Source organism: Rhinolophus hipposideros, assembly GCF_964194185.1.
Source record: "Rhinolophus hipposideros genome assembly, chromosome: 18".
Taxonomy (NCBI): domain Eukaryota; kingdom Metazoa; phylum Chordata; class Mammalia; order Chiroptera; family Rhinolophidae; genus Rhinolophus; species Rhinolophus hipposideros.
In genome coordinates, this window is record NC_138064.1 from 933,633 (window position 1) to 954,341 (window position 20,709).

Consider the following 20,709-nt stretch of genomic DNA (forward strand, 5'->3'; position numbering starts at 1 on the left):
ACCTCCACTCTACAGCTCAGAATCCAGCCATGTATCCTGGGGAGAGTGCGGGCGGGCTGCGGGCGGGCTCAGCACTTGCCAGTTGGCGCCCGCTGGGTGCTGCGTGGCTCAGGTTTCCGTGCCTTCTGCCTTTGCGTCCAGTGGCTCCATCAGCTGCTGAGAAGGTCGCGTCTAGTCCCAAATGTCCACCTTGCCTCTCGCTCTGTGGCATTCCTTCGCGCACTGAGACTGTTTGGTGAGCACATTCAGGACGGCTACGTCTCTCGGCGGATGGACCCTCGTGCGACAGCGCCCTGTGCTCCTGCGTCCAGCAATTCTCTTCACTCTCAGTGCACTTAGGCAGGCATCAATACAGTGGTGGTTTCTCCGCTGTAACGTTGGCATGATGTATCTTTATATCCTAATTTCTACTTATCGATGTCACTGAATTTGAAATGTCTTATAAAAAGTATGTAATTGGGTCACGTTTTATTTTTTATTCACTCTGCCAATCTCTGTCTTTTGATTGGCATAGTTCAAACATTTACATGTAAGGTAATTACTGATAAATTAGGGCTACAGTCAGCTATATTATTTGTTTTGCCTTGTTTTCATTTTTGTTTTCTTGCCTACCTGTTGGTCAGTCTTTAAGATTCCCTTTTGATGTATTTGGGGCCCATCGATAATAAACCGCTGAATGTGAGCTGAGACGTGCTGCCCCCACACAGCAGGGCCTGTCCAGCGACACCTGGTGGTCAGCGGATCTCCCACAGTCCTCTGGGCCACCGCGACACACCCAGACTGTGATCCTGGAAAGCACACCCATGAAGGATGTGGAACCAGGGCCTTGGCCACCATCACTCCCTGCTGGGACATTAGCCAGGGGTTCTGAGGGCGCGGCGGGGACCTCTTGATGGAGAGGGCCACCCAGCTCCGCCTGCCCACTCCACACTTGGCCCTACACTGGCACGTTACAAGCCCACCTTCCCAACATGTGGGCACGACGTCTTGCTGGAACGTCCCAGAGTGGAGGGAGGAGTGGCACAGGCTCACAGGGTGGGAGGGAAACGAGCTAAGGGGTGGAGGGGCCGCCAGTTGAGATCTGCATGCCTGGCCACCCCAAAACGGGGCTAGGCACTGCTTGTCTTCTGCCTGGAGCGGATGCACTCATGAGGCTTAAGCTAAATGAATGTCACACGTCAGCCCTGAGCCTGGTGACAACAGTGACCATGTCTATGCTAGAGCCTGCATTGGGAGAGGAAGGCGGGCCTGTGTAGCACAGTGACCGTCCACCCCCTGGCGCCTGGATGTGACAGATACATGCTGAGGAGTGTCCGGCAGCCACCCTGTGTCACAGAGGGAACAAGGGCAGTGGGGTCCTGTGCTCCCATCACCTGTCTCAGGAGGGAGGTCTCTAGGATAGGGGGTCTAGACCCGAGGGGGCAGAAAGCCCGCATGATGCGCCCCCACCTAGTTGGGGGGACAAACCCCAGCAGCCCCGAGAGCCAGGAGGGCGTGCTGCACCTGCCACCTGTGCCTGCTGAAGAAATGGGGGACCACTCCACTTTCCATTCTGTCCAATGCCCAACTAGGTGACACCTGGCAAGTCCCACCAGGGGCCCAACAGCAAAACCTGCCAGCACCCACGATCACACCGCACATTACACAAGGAATTAAATTCTTAAAATCCTGAATACAATGTTTCCAAAGTCTCAGGGCAGAACTCTTAAACTATGTTCTTGAAGGGAAAATATACACAGACGTATAAGTGAATCCATGAACAATCTCCTTTAAACTCCCCAGAAACACACAGACACACACCTGCACACACATACGCTCCTGCACACAACCTTCGGGGCACACGTACCAGCACAAAAACAGACGCCCACCACAAAAACCATGGTTAATATTTATTATACTCTGATAGAGATGATATTTAATGGACAGACAAAACGCCTATACATAGGGTTTATAGAACATTCATGTACATATTGGATATAGTCTTTACAATATAAGAAAAGTAAGAACTCCACTACTGGTTAAGGCAGAGGAGACGTGGCAGTCTCCGGTGCAGAGGGTACACGGGGAGACCGTAACGGCTGTGACTTAACCTGGTTACAGGTTAGCACTGGAGGACTCAGTGTGTGGTTAGTGAGGGCCAGTGGGACGCTGGCTGTGGCACTGTGGGTTCAGTTCTCGGGAGCACCAACGTCACGTGGTCTTGTTCCAGTCAACACACATGTAACACGTAACATGAACGCGGGGCTGACGTACCAGCTCCTCAGACACCAGGGCCTGGCTTCCCCGCTTCCCCGGAGGGAGCCATCTGCTTAGAGCAAACCTGAGGCCCTGGAGCCCGAGAGGACAGGTCACAGGGGGCCAGTCAGTGTGTGGCTCCTCGAGCGTTCTGCAGTGGGCGCGGAAGCCCCTACTGTCCCCGCAGCCTGAGCTCCCCGTTCCACCCTTTCGCTCCGATTTCTACACAAGCCCCCCTTCTTTCGTCAGAAAATAGGGGCCTGGCCTTCGTCTTTTGGGTCACACGCGGCGTCAGCCATCTCAGGAGCCACGTGGCGATCCCTCCAACTCCCGCAGGGACCAGGACCTCAGGCCTGGGAGGCGCCTACAGTCTCTCCCGTCACCCACCAGGTGGCAGGAAAGGTGGGCGGAGACCAGGCACACGCTTAGAACAGAAATCAGGCGCCTGCGTTTGGCGCATGGCTATGAGCTGAACGCGGGCAGCCATCTGCTTCCACATGCGCCGCGCTCACCGCCACCGCAGTGCCAGCTCTGCTCCTGCCATGTCTCTGACACACAGAGTGTGCACAAAGCGCACGTCCAAACCCTCGCCTGATGACGTCACGGTGATGCCCAGAAACCATGGGAGGAGACGGTAACTTAGGACGATGGGACGTGCAGGGCCATCGGCTCTTCCAAGCCTGTGACCACGGACGGACGGGGCGACGGGTCGCCGCACTGCTGATCACATCAGCGTCAGCAGCTCCTGATGCCTGCCTGAGGCCGGAGAGACAAGTGCCCTGAGAGGCTCACACCTTCTCATCTCCCCTCACTGAGGAGCCCACACACCTGGGCCAAAAGGATGGAGCTTTCAAACCTAAGCATGTCCCACCCTTCCAGAACCTTCCTCCCCAGAAAGGACGCCACCTGTAGCCTAGAAACAACAGACCGAGGGCCAAGTGTTAGGGGGAGGGGGATGCTGGAGGCAAAGGGACCTTTTGGGGACACCTCGCATGGGCGTCCACCGCGCCGCCCTCGGTCCTGGTGCCCCCAACACAGGCAGGACGTGGCAAATCGCGACCATAAATAATTTGGCAAAAGTACAATAGAAATTCCATGGAAATGGCATTTAGATTCCGTCGTCTCCAGTTCTCATCTCGAGGCCCAGCACCCCTTTCAGACCCTATGTGGGGGTGGGGGCTAGGGCAGTCACCAGGCCGAGGTGGGGCTCTCCAGCCCATGGGGACACCTCATCCTGACAGCCCCTCAAGCCGTCCCCTCACTCATGCCCAGTGTTCCAGAAGGGCCTGACCTGCACGAGCCTTCATCACACAGCCATCTCCCCAGGTTAATGGCATCTGCTGGGGGAGGACAGAAGCCACAGCAGGTGGCGAGGGCTGGGCGTCCCTCCTTCCCAGACACCAGCGTGCAAAGAGCATGGGACCCCACGTCTGCTCGCACGGTCCTTTCCAGCTGGCAACCCGAGTGGGTGATGCAGTGCCCAGAAAGCGCTGGGCTGCAGACGTGTGGGCGTGGCTCCTCTTGGAACCATGCCCAGCACACACTGCTTGCTCTTGGGGAGGGGGTGGGAGGAGCCCCTTCGCCTGGGCCAGGAATGTCAGGGCCACAGTCAGTGACACAGCAGGGCCACCCCAGCCCCACTGCCACCTCCAGCTGTGAGGGGTTCAGATCTTCTTAGGGGAGCCGATCATGACCTTGGACACGAAGTTGACAATGGCGCTGGCGGGCTGCTCGGGGTCGTGCTCTGCAAACAGGTGGCACACGTTGTCTGTGGCACTGCCCTGCTTCCGGGCCACAAACCCAAAGATTCTGCAAAGGACAGTAGGGTCAGCGCATCAGTGTCCCAACCTGCAAGGCCCGAGTGGGGACGCAAAGCCCAGCCTCCTCCTGCCACCTCCGCCTGCTAGGGCCCCCGTGCCCTTCGGGACCCCTGCCAGCTTCCTCTGCACCTTCACCCTCTGCGGCAGGATGTTAATGCTGCACCTTTGCTCAGGTGAGGGCCGCCCGTCCTGGTCAGGGACCAGAGGAGTCACAGGTGCGTCTCCACGCCCAGCCCGAGGCCTATGGACACTTGTCAGGGTGGGTTGTCGAGCCCACTTCCCAGTGTCCTTGGGGACGACCCGGCTGCCCCTTGGGGTCAGATTACTCCCCTGCTGCCCCCACAGGGCAGAGTCCCCCTAAGGCTCGTGCGCCTGCGTCACCACGACACACAGCCGAGGGCCGTGTAAGCCACAACATGTCCAGTTATTCCTCCTAGAAGGACTGAAGCCATTATCTGCACAGGCGCCCAGGAGCCCGACCTGACACAGTAACTGCTGTTGTCGGGGTCCCAGCCCCTGCAAAGCCTTTCTCCTCCCTCTTAGAGAGATGAAGGAGTGTCTTGTTTCAGTTTAGCCGTTTCCACACCTAGGAGGGATCAGCCAGGGGCATTCAAATCACCCCAATGGGGTCACACATTCCACGTGGCTGGGAGCACCGCTGGCCCTGCAGCCAGAGCCCAGGGCTGGGCCCCACCAGGGACCTAAGCAAGGCCTCTGGGCACCTGGTCCGAGCCTGAGAGAGAGGGGCGACGGGAACAGGAATGCTGGGAAGGACGCCTGTGACTCGGCCTCCCTGGCTGGCACTCAGCGTGGGTGACGTGGCCCAGTTCCCCTGTGGGCCTGCAGACTGCCCCACGCTGCCCAGGACGGCGCCCGGCTGGCCACAGAGTGCGGTGCCCACGGCACATCCCGCTGCCTCTGGGGCCGGCGTGCCCACGCCACCGTGCCCACACGCACCGCTCGTCCTCCTCATGCCCGACCTCGCGACCGCAGCCCCACCGTCCGGCACCACCTGCTTCTCACTACCGTGTCTCGCTCCACGGACCCCACGCAAACACGGCCCCCTCGGAGAGCAGGCGCCCACTGGCCCCGGCACCACGAGAACGCTTCCGCTCTGGGAAAGCGAAACCCACGCGCACTGGCATCACTCAGTCCGGTCCTCGCGAGGACCGCTCGGAAGTCTGGGCCAGAATCCCCGGGGAGCGCAGCGCGCAGGCAGCTCACCTGGAGCCCAGGCCGTCGGCCATCCACCTTGCCAAACAGAGGAAACACAAGAGTCACGTTCCCGTCTGGGTCTGGACACCCACAGGGCGCAGGGCTCCCCCCCCCCACAGGGCGCAGGGCTCCCCCCCCCCACAGGGCTTCCCCCCACACACAGGGCGCAGGGCTCCCCCCCCCACAGGGCGCAGGGCTCCGCCCCCCCCACAGGGCGCAGGGCTCCGCCCCCCCCACAGGGCGCAGGGCTCCCCCCCCCACAGGGCGCAGGGCTCCCCCCCCCACAGGGCGCAGGGCTCCCCCCCCCCACAGGACGCAGGGCTCCCCCCCCCAGGGCGCAGGGCTCCCCCCCCCCCCCCCCCCCCCCCCCGCACAGGTCTTACTTGCGGTCCAGCGGGTCCAGCGCGCAGAAGATGACGCTGCTCACGGGGTAGTGCCTCCGGAAGAAGAGCCTGTGGGGACACGGGAGGGGCGGTGAGGGCCTGGGCCGCTCCCCACCGGGACGCCGCGGGCGACGCTCTGACGGGTTTGGAGGGAGGAGCGAGCGCACACTCATCACAAGTCCACAGACATGTGACGCTGGCATGCGGGAGGAAAACTGTCCCCGGGTGAAGAGAAGCACGGTGCGTGGGACAGGAGCAAACCGAGGGGCCGCCACGCAGGCGCCGGCCGCGAGGGGCTGTGAGCCTGCCCTGCCCTGCCCGGAGCCGCCCACCGTCGCCAGCCTGACTTGCCTCGCGTGTGGAAAGGGCATCCGTCTGCTGAGCCAGCACGGTCACTGGTGCAACCACCAGAGGACCCCTCTGTCCCCGGCCAGGCTCACATCATAGCATCATTACTTTCCAGTGCCAGTGTCCCCACCCCTGCTCCTTTGAGCACCACCTGCCCCAGGTCCACATGATTATGAGGCCCACACCCCGTGTTTAGCGGGGCCAGTCTCTCCTCCTGGGAGACATCGTGTCCGCAGACACTGGTGGCTTTGCCCCTGACACAGGAAGAAAGGTCATCAGGAGGAGAGGGAGGCCAGCGCATGACAGAGGCACAGGCCTGGACATCTTCCAGTCGGGGGCCCTGAGCACCCCTGTAATGGGGGCTGTCGGGGAGGGTACAGCCCCCATCCAGCACCAGCCAGTCTCAATTCGAATTCTGTGTCTCACAAGAGGACAGATCCTTAATGCCATGGACAGGGTTCCCCCCACACACCCAGCAGGTTTCTAAGGACATGGGAAACCAGAGATCAGAAAAAGCACAGGTGGCAGGAGCCAGGGGACACGCTGGGAAGAAACAGCTGTGCTCCCCACCGTGTCCACTCTTCAGCTGTTCTGGGCTCCTGCCACGTGCTCACTTCACTCAAGTCACTAAAATCCCAAGACCATGACTTTGATGTAGAAAGATGAAGAAATGGAGGGTCACGGGGTGAAGGACCTGCGGTGGTCACTTCCCTGGGGAGTGGCCGGGACATGGCACCCAGATCTGAGGATCGAGGCCCACGGCCCCCGTCACACCCCTGTCCTGAGCTGGAGAAGGGTTATGGGTGAACCGCCCAACCCGCTTCGCCATGACAGCAGTGGATGGAAGGTTCTGGTTCAGAAACCATCCCCTTCAGGGACGAGACCTGGAGCCTTGTGAGGGGGACGTGGGGGAGGCAGGGAAGAGCCTGGGTAGCTGGTCTGAGTGGTGCCCGGGACGCTCCTGCCATCTGTCTGTACGGTTGATGACTGGTGTCCTTATCGGTCACACCGGGCTGTTTCCTAACAAATCAGTAATAACTGTGCCTGAAATGCCTTTGATCTGGAGCTCAAAGCCTCTGCTGGTGGGAGGGACACGCCTGCCATTGTTCTGTCTGGCACCTGGTGGGGCTGCTCAGATGGGGCCACAAAGGTGCCCGTGGGCCACCTGCTCAGCAGAGCTGCACATGGGCAGCTCTGATGAAAGTGGCTTGAAACTGAACCATCACCTACTATCTAGATAGTCAGATACTGTAACATACTGTCACATGGAACAAGGTAATAATCAACAACTTATTAATATGGATTAGCTTATGTGATTATGTAACCATTATATTATGTAGACACTGAAATCATATCTAGCAAGGCCACAATGTCACCAGTTAGAAGTGATGTGGATTCTATTACTCATAGAGTATTTTTACAGAAATGACTTAAAAGATTTTGCATTTGTAAATTACACAGGAGTGTGCATAATTTTTAATTTTACTGATTCCTTAGAAAAAGCATTTGGGCCCCACATTAACAGCCTACCCAAGAGGGGGCGGGACCCATCTGATGACGGGAAGGAGGATGGATCATTAAGGCCCAGGAGCCCCGCCCCCGCAGCCCCGCCCCCACAGCCCCGCCCCGAAGCCCCACCCCGCGCGCAGCCCCGCCCCCGCACAGCCCCGCCCCGAAAGCCCCACCCCGCGCGCAGCCCCGCCCCCTCGCAGCCCCGCCCCGAAGCCCCACCCCGCGTGCAGCCCCGCCCCTGCGCAGCCCCGCCCACACTCACTTCCTCTGATTGTCCGTCAGGGTGACGCCCTGGGCTGACACCTTGAAGTGAACCACGGTGCACAGCGGTGGTGGCTGCTGGACCAGGGTGATGCTCAGTGCCTTCTGGATGGCTTGGTGGCCTGTGAGGGACTCCATGTCCACGGAGTTGAGGTACCACACGTTGCAGGCTGCAGAGGAGGGGAAGCACAGGGTTGGTCACGCACGGTGGTCCTGAAGGGCACCAGTGGCTTACACCTGTGGCCCGTGCCAGGTGCAGCAGAGGCAGACACCCTTTGCCCCTTGCTCTGAAGGCGTGGAGACTGAGAGACCCAGAGATACTTGCCCTAAGGCCAACGCAGAGAGTAAACGCAGCACTGGAGTCCCGGGGACCCTCCTGGTGACCCCAGGACGAGTTTTCACCCTGCTGCGCCATTTGCGTCTGGCGTCCCCATGTGAGACTGTAGTCTGGGTGGGACAAGAGCCCAATCACGACTGGAGTTTAGGAAGCGTCCGAGAGGGGAGTGTGTGGTCTGCACCCATCACCACCCTGCTTGGAGCTGAGAGTGGAGACCAGTGACTGGCCAGCCCAGAGCTCGGTGCCTGCAAAGCTGCGATAGACCAGGTGCTTCTGTGAAACCTGGTGTCAGCCAGGACAGTCGTCCTGGGTCGGGACTCGGGATGGTCAGAAGAGCCGCCTGTACCGGCTAAACTAGAGGTCTCGCTTCTGAGAGGACGGACACAGGACACACACCATCACCATGTGAGGCCACCAAGTTGGAGAAGAGGCCGAGCCACATCACATTATAGCGAGAAAAGCTGGGACAAGGCATGTCCCCAAACAGAGGAGGGGCTGAGTCAGTCCCTCAATGAAGCACCAAACAACCAGCACGTGGTGACCATGGAAATTGGATAGCAACGTGGAGAATGTTCGTGGCCATGGGGAAGCAGAATAAAGCTGTGTCTGTGCTCTGGTTCAAAGAGTAAACCAAACAGCATGTGTGTGTAGGAGCAGGACTTGGAAGGGCGCCTGGAGAGCTCAAGGCACTTTGATTTCGGAGAGTGAAGATTCGGTCTCTGATTTGCTAGTCCCACTGTCATGCCAACGAAACAGTTACAAAAGAGGAAGAGAGAAACTTCTGATCTAACTTCAGTGGAATCCCACCAATGGCAGTCTGCACACTTGCAGTCACAGGCGGCCTGATCTCAGCAGCGTCACACGCGGCCTTCTGATGGGAAGCAGCAGCCGTCTGTTTGGGGCACCTCTCTCCCACGGGCAGCCACGCTGTCAATCCACACAGCACGGGAGGGGCACTGCCCTCTCCAGCAGCTGTGCCGAGCACGCAGTAGCCCCCCGAGTCCTTACTGTCCAGCAGTGGACAGGTGGGCCTGAGGGTCCCTGCTGTGTCTGTCCCGCTGGGCCAGGCCCAAGACATCCAGGTCCACAGAGCAAGTACACATCTTGTCCAGGGATGAGGAGCCGTGGTGCCTGGCGTGACTCTGGATGGCACAGCACCCACAAACCCCCAGCGTGGAGCGCTGCGTGGCACTGGCTGGGCCACTCCGGGAAAGTGATTTGCCAGCACGGAACAGAAGTCCAGGGTCTAGACGTCATCACTGAGGCCTACCCTCTGGGAATGTAGGGTCCTAAGGCAACAATCCAGAATCTTGAAAAGAAGTAAGGAAGAGAGGAGGCCTCCTAAGCAGCATCCGGGGTTCGGGGACACTAGAAACAAGCTAGACGAACAACCACAGGAGCTGGGCGCACACCGGACCGTCACTTAGCCACTGACAATGACAGATCTGCAGTGTGTTTGCAAAACCACGGCTGAGCCTCTCACGCTGCGTGAGAGAAGGGCTATCACTCAGTGTCTGCAAATGGGTGACGGGTCTCTGAGTAATCCAGTCTCCCTCGCTCTTTTGCATCTTCTTTGTTTAAGTTAAAGAACACACATCACTTTTATAAAGAAAATACACTACTACACAGTAAGGTAAAACCACAGCCCCAAGACTTGTGGGAAGTCTGCCAGAAGTCTGGTTAAAATGCCTTTCTTTTCAGGATTATACTGCATTCTTCTGCTTCAACAAGAACCAATTAAGAACTGAGACTAAAAACATAAACAGAATTGTTTTAGAGACTGGACACACTCACAGTCAGTTTCAAATGAAAGGGATTAACTGAAGAGATCTGAAGTCTACGCCTCGTGCTACACACAGTCCAGCCCTGCTGATTGTCCTGCCTGGGCCTCCCCCCTTACAAGGAAGCTGGACGAGGGAGTCCCAGAGCACGGTCAAATCCAGGGGTCCAGGGATCTCAGTGAATTAGGACAGCAGATGGAATGTAGTTTAAGAAAAAAACCTCACTCAGTTTCCTTGCAGTGAGCAGAGCTCGGACCATCTACCCACCTCCCAGCCAGGGTTGCTCTGATGTTGTGTAAACGACCTTGAACCTCCCGGAAGGGGCTGCCCTCCACAGCGGCCTCGCTCTTCTGGCCACCTTTCTGTGTCCTGATCCGATTCTTTATCTTGTGAGCCATGAAGGTATCTGTACAGAAATTCCTACCTTCCGATGTGTTTTAGAACCAAGAGATTATCAAAGGACGTAAACTTCACCCACTCATAGTTTAACCCTCTATGTAAATGCCCGACTCAGATTGTTAAAAAAGACCCCGGGTTCTGACTAAAGTGCTGACACTCAGAAGGCCCACCCTAGAGAAACAAAACGCTTGTAGTTATTGATATGTGCTACGTATGATTTAATAAGATCATAACGTGACTTAGAAATGAAAAGCCAGAACAGAAGACTTTAGTATCACCTTTCTGCGGTCAACTCGTCCACTGATCCATTAATTCCACATCTATTGGAAAATGTTAAATAACAATAAAGTTGAAGGAGAAACATGAAATGCTGGTTGTGGTGAGATGATACGAAACCAACAAATCTGAGTGAACGGGGTTTTGCAGCCCTGTCTCCCGGGTGAAGGGCATAGGTGGGTCTGCAGCAAATTCTCGTGTGCCCTGGGAACCTTGCCAGGACCCAGAGACATGCCGTTACTTTGAAATAAGGAGGCAACAGCCTCTAGGGGGTGCAGGGACCATCTGAAACGATTGTGGGGGCACTGAGCTCATCTCTGGCACGGGAACCACCACCTCATAGCTGTGGGGCTGTCACCCAGGATCTGCCCTTCCAACTGGGCCCACATGGTGAAAGGACGAGGTCACAGGGAAGGCCATTCCTCTTGGGCCAGAAAAGTGTTTTTACATGAAAGCAGCGTGGCGGGAATATGAGAACAGTTTCTGGGACCGTGTTATACATAGCCCCCAGGGTCTTTCTCAGTGTCCTCTTCATCTGGTCTTTACACCCATGGTGTGGGGGAGAGATGATATCCCAGGCCCCTGCATGAACGTAGGTCTTTGTAAAAGGGAAGTAGCATAACGCAGCCTTCGGAAAGTGGGGGTACGCTTCACTGTACACCATTTTGGCTAATGCAAGTTTTCAGAGGAACACTCTACTCTCAGGTAGCGGGGGAACTGTAGTATGCGGAGGTCTGCAGGGCTCAGCGATCTGAGTGGCAGAGCCTCGAACCCAGGACTGAGCATTCTTCACTTTGGAGATTCAGGTTGTAGCACACGTGGGCACACACCTGTCATCTCTGGTATGGCCATACGTCACTTCTCCGTTAAGGAAAGTCTAAAGAGATCAAAACATTCCTCTTGAAACCAGAGAGACTGCACTTTAGCTGGTGACGAAATAGACAAACCAATCAGTGGGACAGAATAGAGCCCCAGGAACAGACCCCACAAGTACAGCCAGCTGACCTTTGACAAAGGAGCAGAGGCAAGTCAATGGAGCAAAGATGGTCTTTTCAACAAATGGTGCTGGAACAACCAGTCGTCCACAAGCAAAAATGAATCTAGACACAGACGCCACACCCTTCACAAAAATTCACTCAACATGGACCACAGACCTAAATGTAAAATGCAAACTATAAACCTCCGAGGAAACACAGGAGGAAATCTAGATGGCCATGGGTTTGGTGATAGCTTTTTAGATACAATACAAAAGGCACGATCCATGAAGGAAATAACTGATACATTGGATTTAATTAAAATGAAAATTTTCTGCTCTGCGAGAGACACGGTCAAGAGAATGAGAAGACAAGCCACAGACTGGGAGAAAATGTCTCAAAAACACAACTGATGAAGGACTGTTATCCAAAATGTACAAAGAACTCTTAAAACTCAATAGTAAGAAAACAAAGAACCTGATTTAAAAAATGGACCAAAGGCCTTACCAGACAACTCACCAAAGAAGGCATGCAGATGGAAAATAATCTCTGAGGAGATGCTCTCCGTCACATGTCATCAGGGAAATGCAAACCAAATCAGCAATGAGGTACCACTGCTCACCTATCAGAATACTGCCCACCCCACGCGGCGGCCAGGATGTGGAGCCCCGGGATCACTCGTTTCCGGTGGGGGTGCACAGCAGTGCAGCCACTTTGGAAGGAGGTTTGCAGTTTCTTCCAAAGTTAAACACATTCTCACCACGCGATCCAGCAATCTGTTCCTTGGTATTTACTGAAGGAGGTGAAAACTTATGTCCACACATAAGCCTGCCCATGGATGGTTATGGCGGCTCTATTCATCATGGCCAAAGCTTGGAAGCCGCCAAGATGCCCTTCTGTAGGTGATGGGACATAAACTGTCCATGCAGACAGTGGGACACTACTACGTGCTGAGAAGAAATGAGCGGTGAAGCCACGGGAGACACGCAGGAACCTCAAGTGCACGTTACTGAGTGACAGGAGCCAGTCTGACAAGGCTGCACGCTGCATGGCTCAACTACGTGACGTTCTGGGAAAGGCAAGACGACGGAGTCAGTAAAAGGTGAGTGTCGCCAGGGGTTGGGGGAGCAGGGAGGGGTCCTAGGGCAGTGACGACACCCTACCCTGTAAGACACTAATGGTGGACACGTCGTTACACGTCTGTCCAGCCCACAGAAGGAACAACACCAACAGTGACCCTAACGGCACCTGCGCACTCTGGGTGATAACGACGTCAATTTGTTTCATCTTGGTGACAACGTCCCACTGGTGGGGATTGTGGACAACGGGGGAGGCTGTGCAGTGGGGGGTAGGGGCAGGGTGGATATGGGAAGTCTGTGTATGTTCACTTCAATTTTGCTGTGAAGCTGAAACCTCTTTAAAAAGTCAAGTCTATTAAGAAAGAAAAAAGCACTGGGGGGCTGTGGGGGGTTGTGTCACCCTGGAGTGCTGGCAGCATGGGTCACACCACTGGCTCATTTCGATGATCGAGTCACATCTCCTGGACGTTTCCACTGATGGCTGAAAGGGCAGGTCACCACGTCCTGTCTGACTGTGTTTCCCCAAACTAAACACGGGACTTGATGTTCATTCCACTGACTTGGCTCTTGTTTGAGTCAGAGGGACATTTCCAGCCTGTGGAGCCCGCCCTTGCAGCTCTCACAGGAAAGAAAACCTTCAAACACGCAGAAGGAAAGGAAGCCAGAGACTGCTGAGGGAGGAGCTGTCACTGGGCGCCGTGGGGACAAGGAAGCCTGACTGACCTGCCCCCTGCTTCAGCAGCTCAGCTGCGGAGTTGGCCGCTGTCTGGGGCGAGCTTTCCGCAATTTCCTCCAGCGGGTCTGCAGGAAGGAGTGAAAAAACAGAGATGAGTGCGGCTTGCGGAAAAGCAGGTTCCTAGCAGTGTGATGCACTCGTCACTGAAATCCCAGAGGGTGACAGCAGAATAGCCTGCAAAAGTGTCATCACAAAAGCCGGTACGACAGCATCCAGCAAATATTTTCCTGACCTCTGAATTAATTTATATGAACAACTAAATGCTAAGAGGGAAATCACACTGACTGCAGTGTAAATTACTCCTCTTTCTGGAGTAAAACGGTGTGAAGCCGACCCTGCTGGGAGAGCTGGCCCCAAGGCCCAGTCGCACTGTTACGCTGCAGGCGGTCATGTTTTTAACGTCTTATTGCGGCTCCCTTCAATCAACCCCAGCACCCAGCCCAGCTCATCAGCATTCTGCCGTCACAGAAATCAGTGAGCGACCCGAAGGCTTCTCGCTCAGTCGTTCCACATTTTGAGCAGCAGAGTCTCTACCCCACAGAACCCTGTCAGAAAGCCCGGGCTGTGACAATATGACATGGGCTGTGGTATGACAGGCAGCCTGTGTCCTGGCCTCGGTGAACCTGTCAGCGCTCGGGGGTTTACCCACGGAGCACAAGGCAGGGAAAGCCTTCCTGTCTGTGCCTCTCGCTGGACAATGAGGGACCCTGTGGCCGACCCCACTCATAGCCTGTGGCCCGAGCATGGCCACACACGTACCTCTGTCTGGAATGAGCAGTTTGCAGGGCAGGGCCAAGGCTGTGATGGAATGCTGGCACACCAGAGCCGTCAGGCTCCCTGCAAAACGGAACGGCAGACGTGCATTAGGACGGTGTCACACTCCGCTGGTGTCCCCTGAAGGCAGCTGCCGCAGGGTGAGCCCTGACGTCGGCAGCTAGCAAGCTCCGTTGCTGGGCCTTCATGCAAGACTTCCGTGAAGCCACAGCTCAGCGAGACAGTGAGGGGTGGGGCCAGGGAGCTGAGATGGCTCTGAGACACACATTCTCATACTTTATAAGAAAAATCTGTCTGCTGTCTCAGCGCAGCCTGTACCGCCAGTGCCATCTGTCAGGGGCCTTAGGGGCAGTGAGACAGTGACGCTCTCGTGTACACAAGACTCCCTGCCCGGGAGCTCAGGGAGCGTCCCCACAAGCCTGCAAGGGCAGGACAGCCTCATCGGGTAGGAAGGACGCTGCTGGGGAGTCCTGCGCCTGGGGAGGGGCCACGCCGGCTCCAGCCTCGGCCCCTCTCATCTGCCCACCCCCACCCAGGCCCAGCTCCGTGCCTGTCGTTGTTCAGTGTGGGGAAGCTTTAAAGAACAATTTCATGTCCACTTTGTTTCAGGGATGGTGATTCAGGTGCGAGGGATTTCAGAACTGGGGATGAAAAGCAGATGTGGGTGGAGGACTCCCGAGTCACGGCCCAGGGCCACGAGCAGAGGGGACGCTGGGCCATGTCCACTGCACACCCCCAGCCACTCACCAAAGTACGGCTCATTCGAGCAGCCTTTCAACCGCACCCCCTTTGGGGTGCACTCGATCAGAAAGTGCCGGACCAGTTCGTTGGCCAAATCTCCAGCTGAGGCAAGAAATTTAAAAGAAAGAGAATTTTTAGAAATGAAAGCATGGAGGTTATAGGGTGGTTAGGAGCTGCCCTTTAGAAGGCCCCTGTGTGACCTGTAGGTCCCTGTGGCCACTGAGTGCATTGGTCACCAGGGGTCCTCCCAGGACAGCAGGCTGAGCACCCAGATGGATGGGCCCTGGGGACAGCCTTGCACGTCCTGCAAAAATTCTGGCGGGGGTGGGGTGGAGGGGGATAGGGGGGCGGAGGAATGAGTTAGCAGCTGGGAAAGAAAACAAGACTCCAGGTCCTTCCCTACTAAGAGCAGAGGCTGGAAACGTCTGGATACAATGCAATGCCCAGCAGGACACACTGAGGAGGCTGGGAGGGTGCCCCCTTGCTGGATTCAGCCTCTATGTCACTGAGCTGAGCAGCACCAGCCGTGAAGGAGAGAGAGGTGTCACGGAAGCCACGGAGAGCAGAGTTTCTGGGGGCAGGACAGCACCGATGACAGCAACACAAGCACAGCAGGTGACGGCTCCCTGCCCAGGTGGCCAGCAGACAGTCACATGGTGCTGTCGGCCCTGCTCCTGTGTCCTCCATGGGCACATCTGCCATGGCTTCTAACACCCACCGTACTGGAACTCTGACGGCAGGACCCGCTGGACTTGGGCTTGGTCCCCACCCCTCGCCCACAGTAGGCTCGCAAATAGGTTTATATACAACGGGCACAGTGGCAACGCCATTAGCGTAAGGCTTCCGCAGGGGCAGAATGGAAACGGTCAGCTCCCAGCAAAGGGCGAGGTGGATAAAAATGCCCTTTGGCTGTGGGAGGAAAGGACCCATGTCCCAGCTGAAGGGAGACAGTGGTGGTGCCAGCAGACACAGGGCTGGACGTGGGGTTCCACCCCGAGGACGCGGCCTCACTGTTTCCTGCCACTGCTGTTCTAATGGCCTGTACTGTGTGACCTTCATCTTGACATCCAGTCAGCTGGCCTGAGAGGCGGGACGTTTGCCCAGAGGTGGGAAGGGCCACACACCACCCCCTGTATTCCCAAAAGTAATGCATGCGAAACACCAGTTTTCTGGCCTTGTTTTAAACTTTCAGCTGGAACCGAGGAGGCGAGCTCCCACATGTTCCGTTGTCTCCACAGACCCACAGACATCCCATCCTGAGACTTGTACTGCTGCGACCGATTGTCACTCAGCACGTTCCCAAGTAGGACAGTCGTCTGAGGCCCTCCTCCATCAGATCCCACATAGGCCTATTTCACTCAAAAGTGAGGCACGTGCCTGGTGGAGCTTTTCAGACTGGAATTCTGAGAGCTCTTAGACCCCACCCGCCAAGGCTCACCTGTCCTACCTGTGTGCACAAAGCCTCTCCCCCTTCATGCCCAGACAAGGACAGTCCCCACAGATTTGGGCTCTGTGCTCACGCAGTCCCCTCCTGCCCTGCCCGCCCCGTCCACTCACAGACATCTGCGCCTCCTGAAAACCCTCAGCTCGGTCTGAGGCCCCACCCCTGACAGACAAACCTCACATTCCTCAAGGCTTAAGTCCCCCAATTTTCTCCAGGGAGCTTAAGCCGAGCTTTCATGAAAGATCTGGAAAAGACCACAGGTCCAGGCACAGAAAGTGAGTGAAGTCGCTGTGTGCCATTTTGTTCTGTAGAAACCAGCCCTGTCTTCCTCTGGCGTCCCCCATTCCCAGGGAGCATGAGTGCCCACACCCGGAGCCATGTGACCTGATGATGGCCATCCACACTCACCATTTAGAGGAAAGAGGGTAAAAGAGTCTTGTCCCTTTCCTTAGTTTGAGGCACAGTGGTAGGAAAGGCAGGAAGGGCAGGGTGAGCCAAAAAGAAGAAGAAACTGAAAACCGAGCGTCCACCAACAGTGGACTGCATAGCCTCAGCCCATTCATTCAGAGGATGGAAAGCTACCAGCAACGAGGGGGACGGCGGCTACAAGCCGTCAGAAGCAGACTGAGTGCCTCTTCTGAGCCAAAGAGTCACCGAAGAATACACACGGCATTGGTTTTCTCATACAAGGTTGAAAATAGGCAAAACCATAGTGTTCAGGGATTCGTATTTTGGTGATCAGTATGAAAACACTTCAGTCTACATTTCACTTGGGCTTCTTGCTGTGGGTGGCATGGTCTGCTGTGGTTGGGAACAAGCTGGTCACTGAGTGAGAGGGCGAGAAAGGACCTTGTGAACCCACATTGGAACAGGCAGTGTCAGCAGGAGTGCATGAATTTTTAGAAATGATACCTTCCCTAGGTCTGGTCACTGCAGAGAAATGGTGACACTTAATAGCACAGAGCACGTGGAGGGACAGGTCGGGCTTTCCTGATGCCCTTCCTGGTGAGCAGACCAGGGGTCTGGGCGGACGCTGGGCAGGGAAGTGCAGAATGAGACTGCAGCCCATTCACAGTTGCAAAGGGCTGGCCGTGCTCCTGGACTAACGGGGACAGCAAAAGACATGGGCCAGCTCAAAGGCCTCACGTGGCCAAATGTGGGGTGGCCGGGCCCCAAGAGTAACAGTGGGACGGCTCACGGCACACAGGAAGGGGTGTACACAGGGCTGCCAGCCAGGTACCTCCTGGGTGGTGTACATGCGTGTCCGCTTCACGATGATGTCACCTGTACATTAGGCGTCACCAACGTGGCTGTACCTGGTCACGGCTCATGGCGAAAGGCATTGAGAAGGGTAGGGGAAGATCTGAATAGATCTACATGCGATTGGCTAACCTTTGCCCCTGTGCAGTGTGAGGGGCAAGGAGGAGGAAGGCACTGCCATTGCTGGAGAGGGGACAATGTAATGACTGCAGGCCTCACTTTCATCCGTCACAAGATGGGTGTATGCAGCCTGCTCCCTTCATGTAAGGATGGGGGAAGGAGCATTGCTGGCACTGGGCAGACAGTGCGTCAGCAGAGCAGGAAGCGATCACGTGTGGTCCAACAGGGAGGGAGGGGACGGAGGGGGACACGATGCATTTGTGGAGCCCTGTAGTGCTGTCCTAATACCTGCACAGTGAAACGGGTCACCCATTCAAAGCAATAAAGAAATACGGTTTATAGATAATTAACGGTCTTTCTTGAATAAAGACACTGCTTAGTAAAATACACCTGAAAACACCACTACCACAAGGGAAGCCTATGAGCACTGTTTTCAGCCACCGTCAGGGGCGGATGCAGGACCGACACCCAGGTGAGTGCCCGGGACCCTACCTTTCTTGTTCAGCTGCAGGACGGAAGGCGGGGGAGTGGCCACCTTCATGGCCAGACCGTAGGCGCCTCGGAAGGAGTGGCTGTCCCTGACGATGAACGAGCCCGGCTCTTTGTCCTTCAGCATGGCGATGGCTAGGGAGGGAACAGAGGGACATGAGTGTGTAATGGGGACACACAGCCTGTTTCTGCTGGGACTGTCCCCTGAGCAGGGTATCTTCTCATGCCTTCTGCAAACTGGGTCAGTGGGAGCTGGCCAGGGGACAAAGCGCGGTTCAGTGCCCTCGGGAGGTCTATGACGACGTGCAGTTCTCGTGGGGACCTGACTGAAGGACACGGAGTGCAGGGCTGCCCCTGCCTGTGCCTCACAGGCGTGGCCAGCACTCGGGCTCTGCTACCCCAAACACACGGCTCCCTTCCACCCCACAGCCCCCAGGAAGCCCAAATGACGACCCCACCTACCAGCCAGGCCGGGCGGGAAGCTGGCAGAGCTGCCCACCGCCCCCACTGGGCCACACGGCAGTTTTTTTCCTTTGGGATCTTACAGTGTGTGCGCATTCAACTTCCAATGAAAGGAAAGAACTTTCCAGTCACGCTTTCTGAAGATAAACAGGATATGCCCCAAAGCTACTCAATACTTAATACAAATTCTAGGGTTTGCCCCAGCGAATGCAAAAACGTGGCTGTAGGTGGTTCTCCTTCGTGTGGCCTGGACAGGGCCGCTCCTCCCTGTGGCCGTCACCATGACTCAGGGCCAGCTGCCGAGCCCAGAACGGACTCTTTCCGTCTTTCCTACGTGAGGTCAGAAAGTTTAGCTCATAACCACTGCTTTAAAAAACACCCCCCTTCCTGCCTGAAATCTGGCAGCCGGGGTCCCGTCAGCACAGCAGAGGAAGACAGAGGGACCACTTAGGGGGACAGTAACCCCAAGGCTGATGCTGCCCAGACACCGGCCAGAATTTTCTCTAGTAACAGGAATTCATCTCAGGATTTCTTTTACAGACTTTAGCCTTTATTAAAAAAAAAAAGACAGAAAACTAGGAATTTCGAGTACAAAGTAATATAAAATTACAGCCATAGAAACGCCCCCTTTCTGTAAAACCAAAGGCTGTCTGGAGCGAATGAGGACGTAAACCAGTGAGTGGCGGGACGCCTGTGACGCCTCAGTAAAGAACAGTGTCCGTAATTGACATATATAGAGCACTTCATCCTAAAACATCAGACTATACATTCTTTTCTAGTGTACATGGAACATTCTCAAGGATAGACCATATATTGGGACACAAAATCAGCCTCAGCAAATTTAAGAAGGTTGAAATCATACCAAGCATATTCTCTGATCACAAAGCTTTGAAATTGGATATCAACTGCAAAAAGAAAGCAGGAAAAAACACAAATACATGGAGATTAAACAACATACTTTTAAAGAACGACTGGGTCAAAGAAGAAATTAGAGGAGAGCTCAAAAGATACATAGAAACAAATGACAATGAAAATACATCCTACCAAAATTTTTGGGATGCCGAGAAAGCAGTTTTAAGAGGGAAATTTATATCATTACAGGCCTATCTCAAGAAACAAGAAAAATCCCAAATAAATAACCTCATGTTACACCTTAAAAAACTAGAAAAAGAAGAACAAGCGAAACCCAAGGTCAGCAGAAGAAAGGAAATAACAAAAATCAGAGCAGAACTAAATGAAATAGAGAACAAAAAGACAATAGAAAAAATTAATGTGACAAAAAGCTGGTTCTTTGAAAAGATTAACAAAATCGACAAACCCTTGGCTAGACTCACTAAGATAAAAAGAGAGAAGACACTAATTAACAAAATCAGAAATGAAAAAGGGGAAGTTATCACGGACACCACAGAAATACAAAGGATTATCCAAGAATACTATGAAGGACTATATGGCACCAAATTTAATAACTTAGAAGAAATGGACAAGTTCTGAGAAACATATAGCCTTCCAAGGCTGAATCATGAAGAACTGGAAAATCTTAACAGGCCGATCACAAGTAACGAAATTGAATCAGTCATCCAAAACCTTCCCAAAATCAAAAGTCCTGGACCAGATGGCTTCACCAGTGAATTCTACCAAACCTTCAAAGAGGATCTAATACCAATCCTGCTCAAACTCTTCCAAAAAATTGAAGAAGAGTCAGTACTCCCTAACTCATTTTATGAGGCCAACATTACCCTGATACCAAAACCTGGTAAGGACAACACAAAAAAAGAAAACTACAGACCTATATCTCTGATGAATACAGATGCTAAAATCCTAAACAAAATTCTAGCAAATCGAATACAACAATGCATTAAAAAGATTATTCATCACGACCAAGTGGGGTTCATCCCCGGGGCACAAGAATGGTTCAACATACGCAAATCCATCGATGTGAAACATCACATAAACAAAACAAAGGACAAAAATCATATGATTATATCAATTGATGCAGAAAAAGCATTTGATAAGATACAACATCCATTTATGATTAAAACACTTACTAAAATTGGTATAGAAGG

The 20,709-nt window shown here is 54.8% G+C and overlaps 1 protein-coding gene across 4 annotated transcripts in view; it reads right to left on the reverse strand.

The window, feature by feature from the left end:
- Positions 1-1,875: 1,875 nt before the first annotated feature.
- TNS3 (tensin 3) overlaps positions 1,876-20,709 on the reverse strand; it is a 174,509-nt gene continuing 155,675 nt past the window's right edge. For all 4 annotated transcript variants that reach the window (XM_081079437.1, XM_081079438.1, XM_081079436.1 and 1 more), the window contains 8 exons: positions 18,188-18,319; positions 14,878-14,973; positions 14,116-14,193; positions 13,344-13,421; positions 7,776-7,944; positions 5,654-5,722; positions 5,280-5,306; positions 1,876-4,044 (listed from right to left, as the gene is read on the reverse strand). In XM_081079437.1, coding sequence (XP_080935563.1) covers positions 3,900-4,044; positions 5,280-5,306; positions 5,654-5,722; positions 7,776-7,944; positions 13,344-13,421; positions 14,116-14,193; positions 14,878-14,973; positions 18,188-18,319 — 794 coding nt within the window. In that variant the 3' untranslated portion in view covers positions 1,876-3,899. The remainder of the gene's footprint in view (positions 4,045-5,279; positions 5,307-5,653; positions 5,723-7,775; positions 7,945-13,343; positions 13,422-14,115; positions 14,194-14,877; positions 14,974-18,187; positions 18,320-20,709) is intronic.